The following is a 23,226-nucleotide window of genomic DNA, read 5'->3' as shown; positions in this document are numbered from 1 at the left end:
TGTGAATCCTTTTCAGGCTGAAGAGATGCCATTGGGTGAAAGCCAAAGTTCCTCAAATTGTTCTAAAAATAATAGTAAAAAAAAAACAGCAAAGAACATCATATGTAACCAGGTGGAATTAGAAAAAACACATCAACAGAATATACTTTTCTTATTTTGGGGTTTCATTCAGACTGCTGTTTTTGTAAGAAATCTAAAATACCAAATTGGTTGCTTGAGACATATATAATAACGTATGTGTACAAATTTGTAATTTTTTTTTTATTAACTTAACAAAACAAGTCAACATACACTAAAGCATGCTTGTGTAGAGAGTAAAATGCACTGACATCCAAACATTCATAAACACTAAACTGTTGGTTACTTTAAAACTAACCTTTATCTTGGATATCACAGGGATTATGTATGTGGATATTTGATCTGTTATCTGGTTGCACATGTCATATTTATTGCCATAGAAAAGCTGTTGCTATCAAACATTGTTTACTTAATCAACTAATTCAGTGTAATAGTGAAGGAATAGATCAAATAGGCCAATTGATGGAAGGTTTGTGAAGAAATTTCTTGCTCCCTTGTAACAGTATTTTTTAAGTATTTTTAAAATGCAAAAATACAGTAGTTTACATTCATAAATGGTGTGGCTGCTGTCTTTAATAGTTTATTTTGATACTCTTAAAGTTAGGGTATTTGGTATTTTATTTTAAAATACATTTTGATGTATCTTTGCCCAAACCTGCTGACAGCCATGTAATCAGGACACAGTAAAAATCCTAATTATAAAACACAATAATATTTATATATTTTTATCTATATGGGCTCTAATCCAAACCCGTTCCAGCATGACCATGTACACCCCTGTACACAAAGCAAGCTCCACTAAAGCTCGCATACAGCGCGTATTTCTGTTCGACCGTTTTTATTATAAATATAAATAAATAAAAATTAGACGATATTAGCGCAACATCCATTTATTTATAACATCCTTTCTTTACTCAGATATCAAATAAATAAATAAAATACTACTTTTGTGGTATTTTTTTCTTCATAATGCCATAAATCGTCGAATATTCTCTGAATATGTAATCCGTATGGAATTTAGAAGTGGTGTTTAGGCAATGGTGTACAAAGGTGCATCTGCTGAGACACGGTAAATACACAATGGCACATTGCTTATCTTCTTCTTCTTCTTTCGGCTGCTCCCATTATGGGTCGCCACAGAGGATCATCCGTCTCCATACCCTCCTGTCCTCTACATCTGCCTCTTTCACACCAACTACCTGCATGTCTTCCCTCACCAGGTCTCTCCTTGGTCTTCCTCTTTTCCTCCTTCCTGGTGGCTCCATCCTCAGCATTCTCCTACCAATATAACTCATGTCCCTCCTCTGCACATGTCCAAACCATCTCCATCTCGCCTCCCTCACCTTGTCACCAAAACATCCTACATGCACTGTCCCTCTAATAAACTCATTTCAAATCTTGTCCATCCTCGTCACTCTCAACGAAAACCTTAACATCTTCAGCTCTGCTACCTCCAGCTCCACCTCTTTCCTTTTTCTCAATGCCACTGTCTCTAAACCATACAACAACGCAGGTCTCACCACAGTCCTATAAACTTTCATTCTTGCAAATACCCTTCTATCATAAATCACTCCTGTCACTCTTCTCCACCCACCCCACCCTGCCTGCACTCTTTTCTTCACTTCCCCAACACACACTCCATTAATTTGCACTGTTGACTCCGTGTACCTGAGCTCCACCACCTTCTCCCTGCAACCGCACCGCACCACTCCACTGCACTCCCTCTCATTTACGCACATGTACTCTGTCTTACTCCTACTGACTTTTATTTCCCTTCTCTCCAGCGCATATCTCCACCTCTCCAGGCTCTTCTCAACCTCCTTACTTCTCTCATCCCAGGAGCTCACACTTGAAAAATTACATCTCACAACACCTTGTCAGCAATTTGAGTTTTGCCTGGAGAAAGCAAAGGCAATACCAAGAAACTGTTTCAAGTTGATCAGAAATTTGATGGAACTTCTGAAGATTAAAGTGAAAACAGCAGAAGGATACACCAAACAGGGACGAACGGGAATTGAACCCGTGATCTTCAGTTTACAAGACCGACGCCTTGCCACTTGGCCATCATGCCATTTGACACAGTGCAACCATGACATTCAACAAAACAACTCAATATAAACTAAAGTGCGCTTGCGTCGAGAGTAAAACCCACTGACATCCAAGCGTTCATAAACACTAAACTGTTGGTTACTTTAAAACTAAACTTTATCTTGGAGATCACAGGGATTATGTATGTGAATATTTGATCTGTTATCTAGTTGCATATGTCATATTTATTGCATTTATTGGCAAAGAATATTAAAAATAATAATCTTCTATGCACTGGGTGACGTTAGTCATAGCAGAAGAGTGATTAGTATTAGATACATTTATCATCGAAAAATCCTGGGGTTCAGCTCCGTAGGGTCGCCCTATGCGAGAGTCTACAGAGTAGGATATCGTCGCTTAACTTAACACATAAATTTATATTCATTTAGACATATTCTGCTATTTATTGTCCAAAAATTAATAAGCATGCAATATAATGTGAATACACGTTTACTTCCTTTTAAAAATTAGCTGTGTATATATTCAAGGTTTATAAATTTTTACTATGCTGCAGAAAACTGAGCAGAGCAAATTTAACTTCATACAGTGGATAAAGTCTCCAAACTCAACAACAGTTGCTGGTTTTGCTGCAACTCAGGAGATAATAAAGTGCAGAAAGGTGTTCAGACAGAGAAGATGTAAAAAAAAAATTTTTTATTAAAATATCAGAGCATCTATTTCACGATGCAACTTTTCCATTCCCATTGCAACACTTTCACATCTTACTAGGGACAAAAAGGTACAAATAGCTAACATCCAAATACAATAGAAATCACACTAGTGCCACCTCGTGGTGAAAATACCCAACTACCTTTTAGCTGCAAAAAACAACTTGTACTACATTCAATTAAATATTTTTAGCAGCTCCAGGCAAATTTTATTTAGTGAGAAAGAGGCTTTTTTTGGGGTCATAAAGGTTGCAGAACTCTGGTTCAGAAGAAGTGAAAATGTTCACAGACTCTGACCTGAGGGTTGCTGTGCACAGAGCAAATTCTATTCTCTAAATCAATTTCTGAAACAATTCTACAATTAACACATCGATTTAAACATCTGACAAATGGAGACCAAAATTTCACTAAATCTGAAACCCTTCCAGAACAGATTTCACACCAAAAGAAATATCTTAGTTTTCATTTTATTTCAAACATTTCATTTATTTGAAGAATCGAGAGGTAAACGACTCAATTCTGTGTTCTGTACATAACTTACAGAGATTTAAGCGATGCTCATCAGAGTCACATTAAAAACTAATAAAAAAAATGATCAAATCGATGATGAACGACCATCACTAACACACCAAAAGCACGAGCTGAACTGAAAATGGAGCATACGCTGGGAGCCGTAACTCTGTAACCCTCTTAAACCAACATGGATGACAGATTCGACACTTTCATAAAATCAAACATCTCTTTTACACATCAGTGAGAATAAATCCTGCTGAAAACATACAGATTAATCTACATTTTAGCTGTTTGTATAATCCTCTGTCAATTAAAACACTTTTTGTAGATTATATCTACTACAAAATTTCACCTCTTTTCATTAACATAAGTACAATAATGTGAACATTTTAATAAAATATATTCATACCTATAAAAAACAATGAAGAAACAGAAGCTATACGTCTTTTCACGAAGACAAGAACTTTATTAACCACTAGTGTCTTTTGGGAGCGCCTGTTGCCCCCTATTGGTGTGGCGGTGTGATGCCGCCATCGTAAACTGCTGGAATTGATCCTGGAAGCCACGCCTTTCTTGTGACGTCAACATACCTGATTGGTGTAGCAATCTTCGCAACAGACCAATGAATGGAAACGGCAAATGAAGGCCGATTGAGGGTAAATTACCATGACAACCATTGCCTAAACACATAAACACAAATACACACACACACACACACACAAATACACTGCAACCAGAGATATTTCTTCAAGACCAGAGATATTTCTTCACATTAACATTTTTTTTTTGTGATTTACTAGTCCACTTTTCACATTTTGACAATGGTAAGTTGTAATCACATACTTAGAAAAAGTTATTTAATTCTCAGTAGTAGCCTCTTATGTCCCTATGAATGCTAAATTGCAATTTAGCATTGTATGCTAGCTGTAGTAGCTTATGTGAAGATTTTCACATTTGCTTTTAAATATTTTAAAAGATCTCAGTGTCTTTCAGCCCCTGAAGAGCTGAGCATCTTTAAAGCCAACTTTGTTTCTTTGTTCAGGCTCTTTTTCAGAAATCCTTTCTTGAGAATCGTTCATGGGGTGATATCATGGACGAATTGGACAATGAGATGGAGAATCTCCAACCTTTCTGCATATATGTAAGACTTAAAGCTTCTTTATAAGTTGGAAATGCATTAAACAAATCATTTTTTTGTTGTGTTTCTAACAATCTAATTCTCTGTTTAAACCAGGATCCCTGGAGCATGAATACATTCAGCCAGGTGGAGAAGCAGAAGGTGGAAGCGCAGATTCCAATGGAGATGGAGGTAGAGGAGCAGATTGTTGAGAAGCGGAAGGTGGACAAGCAGATGGTGAAGGGAAAGAAGGTGGAGGAACAAAAAGAACAGGCTGAAGTCCAGCAGCAGCCTGCTCGCACAAATAAACCCCCTAAAGAACGCCTCAGCAAGAACACCAAGGTAGAGGAGAAAAATCTGTTTGCATGTTGTATGTTTTAAAATGTAGCCAATTATTTCTAAATTTGGAGACTTTAGAGAATTTGAGAAAATGTAAAACTGTGTGTAGATAATCAGGTAAATTATGATTTATGAATCAGACATTGTTTAAGGTGTTTATGTCTCACCATAAATGTGATTATCCTGAATCACACAGAAAAACTTGCTTAAAAGTCCAATACTGAATTTTTATTTTGTACAGCTGTGTTTTGCTGTTTTTTATTAAGCCAAGACAAGTCATTAACACACTGGATGTTATTGTTTTGTAGTCAGTTACACTGCTGCTAAGAAATCTGGACTGCACTGTGGATGACAGGAACCTTTATGAAGCGTTCCTGAGATTTGGGACTGTCCTCAATGCACAGGTAATTTATAACTACTAATCCTTACATTTGATTTCTTTCCCAATAACTTGGGGTTTCCTCCCTGTACTCAGCTGGTGTATTTTCTGATTGTGGAGAGCTCTGATATCGCTAACCTCTAACACTTTTGATGCGAATTATTTGCTTACTGTTTCTGCTCGCGTTCCCGTACAGGTCAAGATGGAGAACGGGCGATCAAAAGGCATTGGGTATGTGACGTTTTCATCTCCCGATGAGGCTCGAGCAGCCATCGTGGAGATGAACGGCAGGGTGCTGGGCAGCAGGCCGGTGTACGTAAGTCCCTCTCAGACCACCCAGGGACGAAGTCACGGCATGAAGGTGGAAACTATCTCGCCTTCAATACCTTGCCCAGACCCCAGACCCAATGAGAACAAGAACATCCATCCACAGAGTGAGTCAAAGCTGTTTGATTAGTTTTGTGTTAAATGCAATTAAAACTTAAAAACAGAAGCATACTATTAATGTTAGCAAGTCTTACCTACTGATTGGATGCTAAAATGAGATGATTGGCTGCATCTACAGATTCAGTTCCAGATCTTGGAAAAACAAATCAGCAGCAGTGGAACAGGCAGTCCACACCGCAGCCCCTCGGACTGGACACCCAGGTACTATTCTGATTCTTTTTTCCAGTGTATTTTATAGAGACTTTCATGAAATTTGGATGATGTTTTGTCATATCTTTGTTTGGTCACATTTTTGGCTTAATAATTGGTTTGTAATAATGACTAATAATAACTGAGTGATTGATCAGTATGTATTATTAAAGTCAGCAATGCAAACACCCATATGCACTCAAACACTGGATGCTGAATTTGTTTTCTTTTCTGTAGGAAGTCGAACTGTTCATAAAGAACCTCGACTACGGTGTGGATCAAAATCGACTGCGTGATTTGTTCTTGCCACATGGAAACCTCACCAGCGCAAAGGTCACTTACAATTACTGATGTTTATTCCTTTTCCAATAAAGTGTTTACTTCGCATTAGATCCTCTATTATACCAGAACCAGTTTAAACTTGCAGCAAATTCCTGCTATCAGAAAAATACCTTTAAAATATAAGTGCTTTATTGTTCATTCAACAGTGAGACCAAAACGTTGATAATAAAAGAACATAGCTGTTCTGTTTATATTATGGATTACAGGCAGTGCTCGTTATTCCTCATGGTTAGCTACATGAGAGCGGTGTAATGCTCATTTTTTTGCTTTCTGTATCTCTACACTGACTTCTACAGGTGGTACTACACAATGGACGATCCAAGGGCATTGGATTCGTCCGATTTTCCTCTCTTGATGAAGCCAATAATGCCATCAGAGAGTTAAATGGAAAGCTGGTGAGCGGGAGGCCACTGTGCATCACTATGGCTAAGCAGTTGACAGGGGGCAGCCGTCCCACCAAGCACTACCTTCATCCATCCACAGCGTAAGTCATACTGTCCTCATAATGTCCTACAAAATGAACACTAGTAAACACACACTGTGTATCTGACACAAACACACATTATGCAAAGTAACAAATCTCTGTTTTTCTCTTTCAGGTCATCGCTCTCTCGGACTGTTCTCATAAATTAATTTTAAACAATTTTTTTTTTTATTTAAATACATTTTTTTATTTTAAAGAAGTTGTCAAAATCTTTTTTACTGTAAATAAATGTGTTAATAACCAACTACATGATAACTTGTTTTAGAAATGAAAGAGACACCGCTGTGAAAAAAGAATAGTAATAACAATTGATGTAAATGTAAAAACATCTGCATGTGATCAAATGAAGTACAACAAATCTCCTGTGCTGTATCATCTGCATTGCTGCAAATATAAAACCTGGTGTGAATCCTTTTCAGGCTGAAGAGATGCCACTGGGTGAAAGCCAAAGTTCCTCAAATTGTTCTAAAAATAATAGTAAAAAAACAGCAAAGAACATCATATGTAACCAGGTGGAATTACAAAAAACACATCAACAGAATATGCTTTTCTTATTTTGGGGTTTCATTCAGACTGCTGTTTTTGTAAGAAATTACAGTGGTCGATATATAGTTACTACTTTTTTTTAAGGAATTAAGGCAACTATTTAACAGAGATATCTAATGTTTCTATACACATGTAGGATACATGTACTTTAATGTATTGTGTAACAACATTCATGATACATTAAAGCAGTGGTCCCCAACCCCCGGGCCACGGACCGGCACTGGTCTGTGGGTTAAATGGTACCGGGCCACACAGAAAGTATACATAACTTACATTATTTCCGTTTTATTTATTATCTGATACTGGACGATGTTTTACTTTGAAAAATTACGGGAATCTCTCCGCCACATCTGTCTATAACTTACTCTAGATATGATGATCATGATGCCTCGGTCACATGTCTTACCTACATCCACTACCTTCTTAAAGGGGCTTCTCCGGCCGCTAACACGTAATACATTACCGCTAAATTGAAACCCCCAAGCTAGAAAAATGAACAAAAAACACCACGGTGGATTCACGTTTATTTTTATATTTAGAAAATGCCAGTCGTTTCATTTCATTTTTATGTATTTTTCTGCCACACCTTAAAGGCCGGTCCGTGAAAATATTGTCTGTCATTAAACCGTCCGTGGCAATATATGACATACCTGATGTTGGGTTATGAAATTAGTTACTATGTAAAAATAGTGTCACAAAGATTTTAATGTAGAATTTGCTCATTAAATTTTGATAAACTCCTAAAAAGTAATATAAGAGGTCAGTTTTGGGCTTATTTTAGGCATCTGTTGGATGTAGATCTACCAAAAGCATAAATGTAAATACAGGGAAATTAAATTATTCAAGCTCTTTTTTTATATAGAAGCAAACAACTTAAATTAGATATTTTTTAAATGCTATAAAATAACTTATTGTTCCAAATTCCTCTTTTATAACACAAATGTAACGCATCCGAAACCAACCTAATCTAATTACATACTTTATACCTGATTTGCTGCCGTAATTTGTAAATGTAGATCTTGCTCATGCAAAAGGAAAAAGATTCCTGACATGCAAAAAAATTTGACATGCAGAATCACCAAAAAACAGCTGACGTGGTCCAAATAGAGACAACACAAAAACAAAAGAAAACACAACTAAAGCCGACTAAAGCTGACATTCCCCGATGGCCGACCATCAGCTTGTTGTGTCCTGAGCCTTACATTCTTATTATTCGTTCTTAATCTCGCCTTGTATATTTCATTGGTTAAATATAATTGATGCTTTTAGAGAAAGAATGTAACATTTAAAATCTAATTGTTGGCAAACCTTCAACCAGCTGTAGTTTAGGCTACAAGTGCACTAATTGGAGAGTCTCGTGTTTAATAAATGTTTAATTTGAGCAATTTTTTGATTAGATTTTAACATGAGGTGGGATTTGTTCAAACATAATGGGCAAAAAAAATCTAAAAAATCATCAGCTATACTATATTAAGGCTCCAGTCAAACCAAAGTTTTTTTTTTACCCTGTTCTGCTGTGCATAAAATCAACTTAATCATCTTGTCAACACTGCAATCCGTCCACATTAACAAAATACTTGGCAGCAATACAAATGGTTAAAGAGCAATTAATCAGAAGGTTATCTGAGAAATAAACTTGCTTTTATAATTTTAGCTTTTTAAAGATGTTCTACATTTTCTTGGAAAACTACCATGTCGAAGAACATCTAGGATTGTGGACATTATTTATATCTAGAAATGTAAACTCTAGGGGAATCTTTTACATTTGATTGATTAAAGTAAGCTTGTTTTCTTTTCTGGCAAAGTAAATATCATAGCACTACTTGTTTTCACACCCCTGCTGTTCATGTTCTTTTGGTTTAGGGTTGGGCTGATCAGGGACTTGGAATTCTGATTAGAGACATTTTGACTACATAAAACATAACTCTTATTTCTCTCATCTGTTGTACAGAACATCCTGAACTGCTTGATGCCTATAAAGCAGAAATTTGCAAGATCCTTTCACTATTAAACATGAACATCAGGGTCAGGGCTCAAACCAGGGTTGACTGCATGAGAGGCAGGAGCCTTCCAAAAACAGCTAAATATAATTCCAAAAGCTCAGCATAAATGCAGAGCAAAAGTTCACAATTAAAAAGAGAAAAAACAAAACTACTCAGGAACTCTGGGAACAAAACCTTAAGCTAAGTCTTGCTCTAGAAAGAGGCAAAGCTGCACAAAGTCTTTTTCTGGGACTATTAAAGTCAAGCAAAAAAACAAACTCTTACAAAGACTTACACCAGGCAACTAGAGAAAAAAGCAGGAGACTCAGGAAAGCATACCCAGAAATGAAACAACTTTAACAAACAAACCTAAAGACTGCCACAAGAGGGGAACTAAAATGCATACAGGGCTATCAGGATAGGACAGGTGATAACAATTGATATATAATTACAGACACAGGGACACAATGTGGGACATCTTGTAGGAAAACTGGGAAACACAAGGAAAGAAAAAAACCAAAAAAAGCTGGAAATCTAAAACTATTGTAGAACTGACAACGTATTGTTGTGTTATTTAAAGGTTCTAGTAGAACGTAACATGTTTTGAAATAAACACAAACCCACAAACTTGCATTGGGAGTTTACTGTGGAGGATTAAACTCAAGAAACATGAAGATAGATTTGGGAATGGCTTCAGGCTGCAATTATCATGAACAGTTTTTGGCATTCAAGTACAAATCAGTGACATACAACCATAATGAATATGATCAATAAACTATAATGAATGGCCATTTGGTGTCAATAAGGGTGTGTTCTCTTTTGAGTCTGGTTCTTCTCTAACTTTCTTCTTCATATCATCACAGAAAGGAACAGAAAGAGGACAAATTTATGGTGCTAACATGATATAATGTATTTAATTCTGTAAAGCTGCTTTGGGACAATGTCAATAGTTAAAAGAGCTATACAAATAGAACTGTACTTTATACTTATATTATAGATCATAAATATCCACAATGTTAAACAAGGCTGATTTCTCTTATACGTGTTCCACTTGATTATTCAGGGTTTTGCACATTTTTTCACTGCCTTAGCCTTTTAACTTTCTACTTGTTGTACCTTTACAACATTGTCTGCACATTTTTCACTGCCATAGCCTATCTATCTATCTATCTATCTATCTATCTATCTATCTATCTATCTATCTATCTATCTATCTATCTATCTATCTATCTATCTATCTATCTGCTCTGCTCTGCTCTGCTCTGCTCTGCTCTACTCTACTCTACTCTACTCTACTCTACTCTCATGCCAAGTTTAAAAAAGAACAGACTATTTTCAGTTATGAGTGGGTCGTCCGTACACTGTGAACAAAGAGTGACATAGAGCAGTAGAACATTCAAGATTGAGGTTAACCTGACACCCTCTAAACGTCACAGACACACTAAAGCCTTAACCCCTCAAATCAGTGCATCTACTACTACTTCGATTCATTGCAGGTTTGAAATCACACCAATATCAGATATTTAAGGTTCCAGAGTGGTAAAATAAATACACACATTGTATAAAAAAAGGAGAATTTCCACAATTGAGGTGCCATTTTTGTTTCAGTAATATTACATTAACAAATATGTAAAGGCGATTGGAATTGGAAAAACAATTCCTTCCTTCCGTTCTTTACCACAACCTACAGTGGATATAGTGCACACACCTAATGGATTTTTTGTATTATAAATAAATAAAAAAGAAAGAAAGAAAGAAAGATTGACAAATTACAAAAATACATATTTAGTAAATAAGAATATAATAAATAAAGTATGCATACTGTAAATAAACATAAATAAGGCTGACTTGATACATAGGTAGAGGTTGTGGTTTCCAGAATACAGACCACATCACCTGACACTGACATGACACATCTCTCCATTCACATTCACTTGTACTTTTGATAAAGTGTTCTGTACATATCCACGCTGTACTTTGCAGTGCCCTGATTAGGCCACACACACACACACACACACACACACACACACACACACACACACACACACACACACAAACAAATTAAACTTGATCTGTTTTGATGATCATGTAAAGCCGGTTATAAAAGTCTTTAACATAACATCATTAACACTGACTCATATTTTTATGGTACAGTACATAATGATAAAATCGTGCTTTTGATGATGATTGATCAATATTATAAACTGGTGGTTTTGCTTTAACCGGATTATCCATGAAAGGTTTTTAAAGATTAGTCATTTCAGGTCTGTTCTGCCAAATCATGTGGCCAGTTGTAATCCTTTAATATTGCCAACAGTGCTCCCAATTTTATTCCTAAAATAGTCCTAGCATAATATGATGCCTTACTACATTGCACATTAAAAAAATCAATCCATGGTTCCAAAATCACTTTTTAACCTCAATCCAGTATTAATTTTCTACCTGCTTTTTTATTTCTATACAAAGAACACTTTGTAGGTCATCCTGCCATATAACACAGTAAACAAATAAAGCATGCGTGGAGTAGTGTAGCTTGGACTGTGAGCTTGTTGGCAGGAAGAAGGTCAGTGAGGTTAGTTAGGTAACCCATGCCATTGTACACTCTCACAATCACATCTATATCCAGCAACTCACAGAGAAAGAAAACAACAAACAGAGGCCCTGTTTCTTAATGCGAGTAAGAAAGCCCACAAACTATTTATACATATTTCTAGATTAAATATATAAATAATTAAATGTGCAGCAAGATAAGGGAAAGTTGAGTTTTCCCCCATTAATTGTTCATTTATTTCTGAACGTAGCTTAGAAATAATATTAACACGTTAATGAAAGGTTCAATCAATCACTTAAATGTGGCAGAATCCTAAATCTAGAGTGAGTAGACTAAGCAAGCACTTTGAAGTCTTTACCAATGAATACATCCTGTAATTGGTTCAGTAGGTCAAGGACTATGAATACCATCAGTCCAGAACTGATATGCCAACATTGGTTGATCATTTACCTGCACAAAACAAGCTAGTAAATGCCAGAGACCTGCAAATGCTTGCCAACATGGTTGAAAACAAAAGTGCAATCTGCTCATTATATACCCCTCAAAGTTAATAGAAAATGTAGGTCCATTAACAGCTACATTTGACATGGATGTATATCCCTGAAAGGTTATCTGCTTGCTCTCTTTATAATACCTACATGTGTCAACAGAAGTGTAACTGAACATCATATATACCCTGCCCACACCATCAGTTGAACTTCAGTTTAACACTGGTTGTGCTAAATCTTCTATTTGCACGTATTTATGGCTTATGGCCAAGCGCAGACAGACCAGTCAGTCCTCCATTTCTTTTGTGACCTTTATTGGTGTTTATTTATTGGTTTGTGTTGGTTCTGACTCTTCTCTTTATTCAGTCCATTAAAAAATATTAAAATGAATAACATTTTCTCAAAGTTAGTCCTAGTAAACTAACCTGAGGGTGTATTTTTGATAAACTCCAAAGCACTTCTACTGTACGAGTTACTTTTAGATTAGATAATAATAATAATAATAATAATAATAATTAGATTGTTATAAAAATTTCTGATTTATGAATAAATCTGCATACACCGACCAGTCATAACATCATGACCGATGAATGGATAACTCTGAGTGAGTGGGATATATTAGGCAGCAAGTGAACATTTTGTTGATATGTTGGAAGCGGGAAAAATGGGCATGCGTAAGGATTTTGAGCGAGTTTGAAAAGGGCTAAATTGTAATGGCTAGACGACTGGGTCAGAGCATCTCCAAAACTGGAGCTCTTGTGTGGTGTTCCGAGTCTGCAGTGGTCAATATCTATCAAAAGTGGTCCAAGGAAGCAACAGCGGTGAACGTAGGGAGCGAAGGATGGTCTGATCCAGCAGATGAGCTACTGTAGCTCAAATAGCTGAAGAGGTTTATGCTGTTAATGCTTGACACGCAAAGACTGTTTTGGCAGCAAAAGGGGGACCAACACAATATTAGGCAGGTGGTAATAATGTTATGCCTGGTCATTGTATATATGGTTTCATACATACCTAGGATCATATGGCCATTATGGTCTTTTCACTAAGCTTCTTTTGTTCCTAGCTTATCCAAGGTAATTTCCATCTGCCACCTTTAGTTAATCTACCTGGTAACAAGGTCCTAAATCTTAAGCCTGTAGGCTTATACATTTTGAACTTGGTAGATGTTGAAATGTTTATTTGAAAATAGTAAGCATGTGTGGCATCACATTTGCTGATAAAAGCAAGCTTAGTCATTCTACCCCAGTGATATGATTTCACCTTTACTCTCGTTCTATAACTTAAACTACAGCTGTGTTAAAAGTGTCACGGATTAGATAACATGGCTGATAAACGTGATAATGTGGCAAAAATGACAAAAAACAAACTTGGTGGAAAACAAACAGTCTTGGTGTGCACACAAATTTGTTTTTATTTTGCTATTATTTACCAGCAGTCCACAAAAACCGTTAAAATAAAAAATAAAAAACAATGGAGAAAAAAAAAAACAGAGGATGGACAATGGTATGGTGAGCAACAAGATTAGAACAGTAATCACAATCATTCTCAATATCCATGATGACTTGCATTCGCCACTGATTTAAAAAACAAACAAAAAAAAAACCCCCACACACGCGCGCGCACACGCACACACACACACGTAGCAGATCTGCTTTAGTGTGCATTTGTATTCCAGCTGGCAAAAACAGCCTCAAAAGCATCAGACTTTGGACTTGTGCATTAGCTGAAACTTTGTTTATAAATAAGCTTAAAAGTTTAACTTGTAATTTAAGTGCTGTCGAAAAGTAGGCAAATCATTTTGCGTTATAGTAATATACCATGGTTTATAACCATATATTTTAACTTTAAAAATAATACACTCAACATGAATGTCTTTTCAAACCAAGTACTGTTCGGACTATTACTGATACTACAGTATCATGTGTAACAGCCGAAACATTAGTACCATTATAGTACCCGACTATGTGGGTTGTTTACAAAGTTCTAAAATGAAACAGCAGCAGACTGGCTAATCAGTGTGTACTTCCAGAGGCTTTGGAGGTGCACTTAGCAATTCGAACATGTCATCAATGACCTGCCATATACAACTTTCCAGGGGAAAATCATTGTCCACTAGGTTGACTAGAAAGTAGTTATCGTGGATGTACTGGATAATCATTCTGGAAGGGGACTCATCCTCGTACAGCTTCCCCCACTGCTCAATCCACAGCGCAAAGGCCTCGTCCTGTAGAGAAATTAAAGCATTTTCAACACTTACAAGTGTAGCCATTTCCCTTTCAGATTATATGTAGGACAGCAAACAGATTGGCCATTCCTAATGTACAATAAAGATAAGAGAAGTGGGTGAGAGTAAAGGTATTTTTGACCATAAACGCTAATAGATTCTCTTTAAAAAGATCCCAATCTGCTGCTTTAACTTCATAACCAATGCATAATGAACACTTAGAATTACACAATTGGCAAACTATGTGGTTATAGTGCAATGAATAAATTCTTGCAAAAATAAATAAATAAATATCAAAATACATTTAAAAAAGCTACAGAAATCTAATTTCAAAGACCTTTGTATTTTAAAAACTGCTAATCTGAAAAAATATCCACTCTTTACAACCACTGGGCAGAAAATACATATCAAATGTTGAGGTAGATGGTCTACAGCAGAAGACCAATCCCTAGTTCCAGTCCAAATAAGCCAAGGAATCTAAACCCACATTAGACACAGTCACAAAAACAGACTGAAAATGACCTGGACCTCAAAAATATTAAACTTCAGATTTACTGCTTACTAGATGTCCATTTTTGTTTCTGTGTAAACTCACGACACTGTTGTACTAAAATCCCAAATCAGCAGTTTGAGTAACTTAAACCAATCCACCATGCTACAGTTTGCAGCAATCACATGCTGATGTTTGATTTGAAAATGAATTAGAGCTTCTGACCAATTTTATGTATTGTGCTTCTCCTGGGTTTTAACTGATATTACTCAGTACATGATAGAAAAATTATACACCATATGGACAAAAGTATTGGGACACTTGATTTTACCAGCCATATCTGGTTCTTTCCTAAACTGTTACAACAAAGCCAGAGGCACACAATTGTATAGGTTGTCTTTGTATGTGGTAGCATTTAATTTTCCTTTCACTTGTGTAGCCTGCTATAGAGCTATTTTCCAGCTTTGGGATGTACCGGAATGCTGACGTCACCCTAGGCCTCCTCACCCTACATCAGTACCTGATTTTATCAGCACCCTTGCAGCACAAATCTCCACAATCACACTACAAAACCAACTGCAACATATTCACAGAAGAGTGGAGGTTACTATACCAGCAAATAGGAACAAAACATTGAATGGTATGTTTTTAAACAAAAAAAAGCACATCAATATTTTAGGCAGGTGTCCACCAACTTTTATGCAGATAGTTTAGAAGCGCTCTATATAATAATCATACATTCGATCTTTCCTTACCTTCCAGTACATAAAACTGACTGGATCCACCACCGTGGGCTGAATAATCTCTCTGCCAGGGAAAATTCCCCAGGTCACAGCATTAGGTTGCATATCGTGGGCATTTGTAATATTCTTACCCTAGAAGAGAAGTTAAAGTCATGAAAAGATGATTACACAAACAGTAATGTAAACTTGCCCCAGTGTGGGGAGGAAAAAAAAAAAGAGCAGAGCGAAGAAGACGTATGTTTTACCCGCACGTTGACGATGTGATAGTTCACACGTGGTTCATATTTCTTCAGCACTTGAAGAAGTGCGTTTACATTTTCACTTGAAGTGAAAAACTCCAGGTAAGCCTTAGAGAAAAGAAAATGCATTTTATTAAAGGGCAGTTGTTTAATTAAAATAACCCTGATATACTTTAGATAGAATGATCAATACTAAACAATAAAATAACTTTTTTTTTTTTTGTATAAAGTGTAATGATAGATATTATGCAAAGAAAGATGATGAGCCCCCTGATAATTCTACCTTTTGGAAGACATATCCTCCTGGAGGTCCCCAGCCTACAACTGGGTCAGAAGAAGGCTTGCCATTGATGTTGGGCTGGGAGTTAATGGTGAGGATACCTCTACGATTCACTTTCTCTAGCTGATCCTTTAGCATGTTTGTTTCTGGAGCCAGAGGTTCATCGTGCCATGGTAGACACATCACCTAATTAAAATAAGAATGATGCTATGGTATATAAAATTATAATTAAGAAAAGTTGCACTTTATCAATTATTGCATTTTTGCACATATTTCAAACTGCAACCAACTGCTATGATACAGAAGCAAATGTTTACAAGTACCCTCTTTGTTTACAGTTCTCTTTATTTTGCATATTGTACTCTACAACATATTATACAGAATGTATACTGGTTGGCGCTACTTTGCGTACCTGTCCTGTACTGTTTTGTATTATCTGTTTGCATGGTCTTTTGTCTCTATTCAGGCTGATCGGTGTGTATGCATATTCTTTAGTTATTTTTGAACTGCCATGTAACAGACTATAACTATACAGGTTATAATAATAGAAATGTATGTAGACAAGCACACATAAGCTGTCCTAGGTTTTGTGAAGTATCTGTAATCAGAGTCCCTCTACCTTGTGTCCATTTTGGTTGGGCTGTGCTATAATATAGTTAGTGAAGACTTCATATACACTCTGCTCATTCATGAGCTCCTCTCCCCACATCTTTAACAGGGCTTCTTTAGGGGACTTGCTCTTCAGGTAGAACAAATAGTAATCGGTCAGCTCTCCAAAGGCTGGAGATGAGGAGTTGCCCCTGAAATGGAAGCAAATTATATAGCACGTGTTTGAATGAAACAAAGCATTTGATATTTTTTCCTAAATGTATTAAAATTATTACAACAAAAAGGTACTGAAATATTTAGAACACATTAGAAACAAATATAAATGTATATACATAAATATATATATATATATATATATATATATATATATATATATATATATATATATATATATATATATATATATATATAAAAAATAAATAAACACACACACACACACACACACACACACACACACACACACACACACACACACACACACACACACACACACACACACACACACACACACACATCTACGTACCATCTTCCATTGGGAAAATCATCCCAATCCTGTGTCCTATAGATGTAGCTTTTGGACCTTGTGGACCAGAAAATCGGCCTGACGTCCTCCATCTTTCGTTTAGGATTAGCACTAACAGCCCAGGGCAGAGGTCGCCTTTTAAAAAGATTACCTCAATGTCAACAATTCTGCCGCAAACATATGATAAAACATACATTTACTCTTTCAGCATTATTTAAAACCAATTCAAAATTAATCCACTGCAGAGCTAAAGTGCTATCTTTGATTTGCTCACCGAGGGTCCTCGGCCCATAAGCCAAGCTGTCGGAGCACTTCGGTTGTAGCCACCTCCCTGTTGAGTGTATAGAAGTGCAAGCCAGGGACTTCACCGCTGTTCAACAGCACCTTGCACATATCTACAGCCTGCTGGATGCCATAGTTGCGGATGGCAGCGTCATTATCTTTGATGGGCTCAATCACTTCCATGATCTCATCTGGCACCTCCAGCTTTGACAATTTGACAAGTTGACGTAAGGAGTGATAACCCTGTGAAGAAGAAAATATATAAATACAACAATCCAATGTCGTGTAAAAACTATTGTCAGACGTGTTATAGAACAACAAGCTACCAGAATTGGTATACTTTAATTGCTTGGTTTATACCTGAAGGGGGAAGATTCCTGGCAGAATGGGACAGGTGATGCCTATAGCTCTGCAGTCCTTAAGGAATTTCAGAAACGTCTCAGCTCTGAAAAAGAGCTGAGTCACGACAAAGTGTGCTCCTGCATCGACTTTCTCTTTTAAATGTTTCAGGTCCGCTTCATAGCTCTCAGCCTCTGGGTGCCCAGTCGGGTAGCCTAGTCATCACAGAAAGCATTTTGAAAAAATTGTATAAAATACTGCGAGCATTACGTTTTCCCAGCCCACATGATCCAACATACAAAGTTAGCTGATGGACTTCAGGCGTTTCAGTGAAACAGTACACAGGATAGAACTTCCCAAACCGGTCATTTTTGACTTACCAGCAACACAAATGTCAAAGTAATCATCGAATTCGCTGCAGATGTGCTTCACCAAATCTACAGCGTAGTTGAACCCTCCTTCTTCTTCTTCCCAGTCAGCACCCACAGGATCTACGCAGAAATGGTTTTGTAATACGCTTTGTGACAGAATCTAATACACAAAAGTATGGTTGGTACCACTCTAACCTCCCCTCAGCGCCATGATGTTCTTCAGTCCCAACTGCTTGGCCTTGCTCAGATGAGATGTGAGCTTATCTTTTGTTTGCTTGCAGCAAGTGAGGTGCAGCACACTCTCCAGCCCGCAGTAGTTGACCGCTGTGCTAGCGATCATCATGGATGAGGTTTCTTTGTCTGAACCAGGATCTCCTGCTGGATGCCATGTGATGTCGATGAAGAGAGGCCCGCCAGATCCCATTCGGTCGAATCTAAAAACAAAGCCAGCTCATCTAATTAATCATCTATTTTTTTTATTTATGTTTCTCTATTCTGCTAGTTAATTAGTTCCCTGGTGTAAAGCCGGTGTGTCAAGTCTTATCAACAATCCAGGGCCGGTGTGGGTGCAGGTTCTTATTCCGGCAAAGCAGGAGCCACAACTGATTCCACCCATTTAGTCAGTTAATTTTGGCTTTCAATAGACTCGGTGTGGCTTCTGCTTAGCTGGAATAAAAACTTGCACCCACATGAGTCTAGTAGTTAAGGATAGAGATGGGTACAGAGAACTGGTATTTTTTGGACAGTGCAACATTAGTAATATAATGAAACGTTTGCAAACAAAACCCATCATCTACCTCTAGCAAAGCGCTGTATTACTATGTCTCTGTCATCTCCTTGCTCCAGCTCCAACTGCAAATCTCCTGCCTCATAAAATAAGTCTTTAGTTAGCACTAGTAGTCTTTAGGAACACCATAAATCGACACCGATTGTTGATTGGTAAAACTATCCTTTAAAAAAACTAGTTTTTCCGGCTTCTGGGCCGCCGTTATTACGAGCGCAGAACCTCCAGAGGCAAATCAATGGTGCCACTTGCTGTTTGTTTTTTTAGGAAAGACTGCATGGTACACAGAGAGCGCTGTATTAAATATATTATTTATAATTTATTAATTATATTTATTAATTAATAATAAATAAATACATACTTTTATTAATATAATGAATACATTTATATAAATCAGTACTTGGTTTTTTTTTTGTAATAAAGTTCATTACTATTATACATAGTGATATGTTTGTTTTCTATCCAGTATCCATTTAAAAATTTATCGGTTACTATTCGGTTATTAGAGATTACGATCCCATCTAGCTATTAGCATCGGTAAAATCCAAAACAAATTTCAAATATGTTTTGCTGTAGTATGCTGAGGAAATCTCTCTTTTTTATTTTTTGAGGGTCCTTTTTATGTAAAAAAAAATATATCATTCTCGGTATCGGTATCAATATAATGTCAACAATACCCATCCCTATATAAGGATCCCATGCTCTTTCCCCCAAATTCTATTTCTGGGCAGGAAAAAAACAAAACAAACAGTCACTGGTGTTTGCATGAGCCAGCGCACTGACAGCGCTGCTTCCAAGCCCAGTTCAAATAAGAGGGTTGCATGGAGTGTTGCAGAGCAATGATCCACTGCTGTGACCCTTAACAGGAGTATTTTGCTAGTTAATTAACAAACCAGTATGACTCTGGACATTATGTAACATTGTGTAAGGCTTGAAAATCTCCAAAGGTAATCACTTTATCTGCTTAATACCAGATGGCTGCGCTGCTTTGACAAGGACAAGTGCATTATACTAACAAAATAAACGCTGCTCGCTGACCCACAGCTGAAATCTAAGGTCTTGTACATATCACATTGTACACTATATGGCCAAAGGTTTGTGGACACCTGACTACACCCATTTGTGCTTTTTTATCATCTCATTCCAGATTGGTCTTTTTTAGGGCATTTAAAAAGTTTGGCCACAACAATTTACACATACAGCAACAAGGGCATTCGTGAAGTCATGCTCTGTGTGGAAAGGTTCTACCACGCCAATCTAACAAAAATCATGGCGCTCACTTTGTTCACAGGAGCACCGAGTACCAGAGTAAAGAGTAGTGTAAAGCTACTGCATATAAAGACTTCTTATATTGTACAAACAATTATTCTAACTTGGGGGCAAGAATTTGGGAAAGATAGTGTTTTGGTGTCCACAAATTTTTTTTGCCTATTTCTGCTCAAAGTCATGTTCTTACATCTGAAAAACTATACAAACAAATTTTGATAATCAAAAAAAAAGTTATAATAATGAAATAAAATCACCTTGCTGTCCCTGATGTAGAGAATTTAATACATTTGGTCTTTCATTCTCTGGGCAAGATCATTACACTCATTCAATATCACCTATTTACTAGCATGACTGGCATGAGTGGCAGAAGTAAGGAAACCAGAGAACCCAGAGAAGAAAAAAAGATGTAGAACTCACCTGGAAATCAGGTTGACAGCACCGCCGGCTGTGCGTGGAGGGAAGAACTCGAGGGAGAACCATCGGTCCCCGGACTCAATGCGACGTCTCATCTTGTCCCTCAGCCGGGTTCCGCGGTCCGATTCGCCGACAGGGGTCGAGCACCTGGAGCTCTCCTTGGAGCTCTCGCCGCTGTTACTTGCTCCGCTCGAGTCGCTTTTTAACGCCTGCCAGCCGTTCTCCTCCCGCTGGTTCACCATGATTCCCACTTCTGTCATGGTCAGTTAATACCAAAAGCAACAAATTCATCAACAAAATGATGCCAAAGAAAAGAAAGTTCAAGTTCCAAGGTATTGCCGTCAAAAACCAAAAACATTATTCTGCTGAAATAAAGCCAGGAACTTCCATTGAAAGTTTTCACCCAAAACCACAGTCAAAGAACAATCTCTATATGCCATCTTTTCACCATGTGTAACGCCCATTTTTTGTCCAACTAATCCCTCGGCCATCACCAATCACACAGACTATGTAGGTTCCCTCCAGTTAATAAAATAATCATGACAACAACCCATCCATCACTAGTTTTAAAGTGTTATTCAAGGGTTAAACTGTTGCTTGTTTTTGACACTCTAGCATGGGAACCAACTCAAATCCTAAACATTTAATCTTCTGACACATTATTACACCTTATGTGCATTGTTTTTACTGATGCTTTAAATGATGCTGATTCTAATCACACTATCACTTGGTGCATATAAACGGATTGTAATACATGTTAGAAGCTTCAAGGTCGTCATATAACTGTTTTCTAGGAGCCACAGTACCATCAATACAACAACACATAACTCCATAATACAATGACCTGAGTAATTCATAATGAGCTACCTATTATAGAACTTTTATGTTTGTAATAATTGGATTAACCACGTTATAGGTTAACTTTTCCCCGAACAAAAATATAATATATATAATATATAGTTCTAGTTTCTAGACTCTTTACACTGAGCAGAATGACCACATGTTTAGGAACATGTGCGCTCATGAATAAAGCACAGTTTACACCAGCTAACTGAACATGCTAACACATAAGATCAGCCTATAACAGAAAAGCAGAGATAAAACCTTTACCTTAAACAATTCCTGTTTTGTTTTTAATATATATATAAATATGTACAAGCAGGAGCAACTTGTCCAAGCGACTGCTCCAGCATCGGCTGTATATCACCGAAAATGTTCCTATAGATAGATGGTGGGCGGAGCCTCGGCGGACTAGATACAGTCCTGTTAAAGGAACGAAGGGGGCGGAGCGCAGAGAGAGGGATTGTGGGTAAGGATACCAAAACAACCGGAAGTTACAGGTAAACCACGTGGTCCAGAAGTTTGCCACACTCCTACAGCGGGTTCAACCACATTCTGGATGCTATTTAATTCAGATGTATTTTTTTTCCTGCATCATGAGGTGTACACAGTCAACCGCATCGATCAAAATAGGCGTGTAGATAATCTTTTGCACAACAGGGTAATTTATTAATGGAATTTCTTTTCTGTGTATTATTTTTTTTTAATAGGTCGCGTTGAATACACGTCAATGTAACTTGTTTTGTTTCTTTGAAAAAAAATTGCTCGTTTGTATAATTGTGCGTTGCTAAGGTTTAAAAGGTTTATGAATCATTTTAATAAGAATTATAATTTAATAAAAAAAACTGCGCGAATGGTGCGCAGAAACTAATCAATGACAATTGTCCTTTTTGAATTTTTTCTAAACAACGTATTTTTAATCGTTTTTAAGAGCTTTTAAATATGAAAATTACATGTAAATAACAAGAATATTGGTGTCTACTGAAAATGTTAAATGTTGTTAATAATAATAACGATATAAAACTATTATTATTATTATTATTATTATTAATATAATCTACACTGTTAACATTACCACGAGTCTTTCATTAGCATATCTACCATGTAACTTGTACTATTGTGCTGTCACGCCACCAACAGAAGCGAGTGCATCAAAAAGTGCATCAGCGATGAACTCAACAGATAACTTTCCCCATTGTATACTTGCGTCTTGTCCATTTATTCAATATAGCGGGGAAAAAAAATGTCTTCCTTAAAATGTGTGAGATTTGAGAGCCCTAGTCTACTATCTGTTTGTTTTTATTTTTGTATTGCTAGTAAGAGCTGCAAAGTATTGCGCACTGTAGCAATAAAGTCTTTAAAAGTTGCGCAGAAACTTATCAGCTATCTTGTTTTGTTTCTTAAAAAATAAATAAAACATGTAATTGCTAATTCGTATAACTGTGCGTTTCTAAGAGCTGAAAATTCTATGACTCATTTTAATATGAATTAATGCATGTAGATAACAGAATATTGTTGGTGTCTATTTTATGTATTTGCACTACATTTTATGCAGTAATAAAAATTAAGTCTGAAATATCTGCGCAAAACGTGCGCAGAAACAAGCTA

The 23,226-nt window shown here is 36.8% G+C and overlaps 2 protein-coding genes and 1 non-coding gene across 3 annotated transcripts; 1 reads left to right on the top strand and 2 right to left on the bottom strand.

Moving 5' to 3' along the window:
• Positions 1 to 2,077: 2,077 nt before the first annotated feature.
• Positions 2,078 to 2,149, bottom strand: trnat-ugu. Its single transcript has one exon. It is a non-coding gene; the product is annotated as a tRNA-Thr (tRNA).
• A 1,914-nt stretch (positions 2,150 to 4,063) lies between these two features.
• LOC124400308 (polyadenylate-binding protein 1-A-like) lies at positions 4,064 to 6,808 on the top strand. The gene is made up of 9 exons (XM_046872031.1): positions 4,064 to 4,171; positions 4,390 to 4,488; positions 4,582 to 4,806; positions 5,112 to 5,207; positions 5,379 to 5,616; positions 5,748 to 5,830; positions 6,056 to 6,151; positions 6,457 to 6,644; positions 6,760 to 6,808. Exons 1-9 carry the CDS (start codon positions 4,169 to 4,171, stop codon positions 6,791 to 6,793), a joined length of 1,062 nt encoding a protein of 353 aa, XP_046727987.1. The 5' UTR covers positions 4,064 to 4,168; the 3' UTR covers positions 6,794 to 6,808.
• A 6,790-nt stretch (positions 6,809 to 13,598) lies between these two features.
• Positions 13,599 to 22,044, bottom strand: mthfr (methylenetetrahydrofolate reductase (NAD(P)H)). Its single transcript, XM_046871078.1, has 12 exons — positions 21,889 to 22,044; positions 20,782 to 21,031; positions 18,507 to 18,745; positions 18,321 to 18,431; positions 17,962 to 18,155; positions 17,594 to 17,844; positions 17,320 to 17,454; positions 16,807 to 16,987; positions 16,191 to 16,373; positions 15,914 to 16,015; positions 15,681 to 15,800; positions 13,599 to 14,435 (listed from the first exon to the last, which is right to left on the bottom strand). Exons 2-12 carry the CDS (start codon positions 21,018 to 21,020, stop codon positions 14,220 to 14,222), a joined length of 1,971 nt encoding a protein of 656 aa, XP_046727034.1. The 5' UTR covers positions 21,021 to 21,031; positions 21,889 to 22,044; the 3' UTR covers positions 13,599 to 14,219.
• Between the last annotated feature and the right edge of the window lie 1,182 nt (positions 22,045 to 23,226).

The sequence above is a fragment of the Silurus meridionalis genome, chromosome 17, assembly GCF_014805685.1.
Source record: "Silurus meridionalis isolate SWU-2019-XX chromosome 17, ASM1480568v1, whole genome shotgun sequence".
Lineage (NCBI taxonomy): Eukaryota > Metazoa > Chordata > Actinopteri > Siluriformes > Siluridae > Silurus > Silurus meridionalis.
This window is presented reverse-complemented; position numbering and strand designations above follow the sequence as displayed.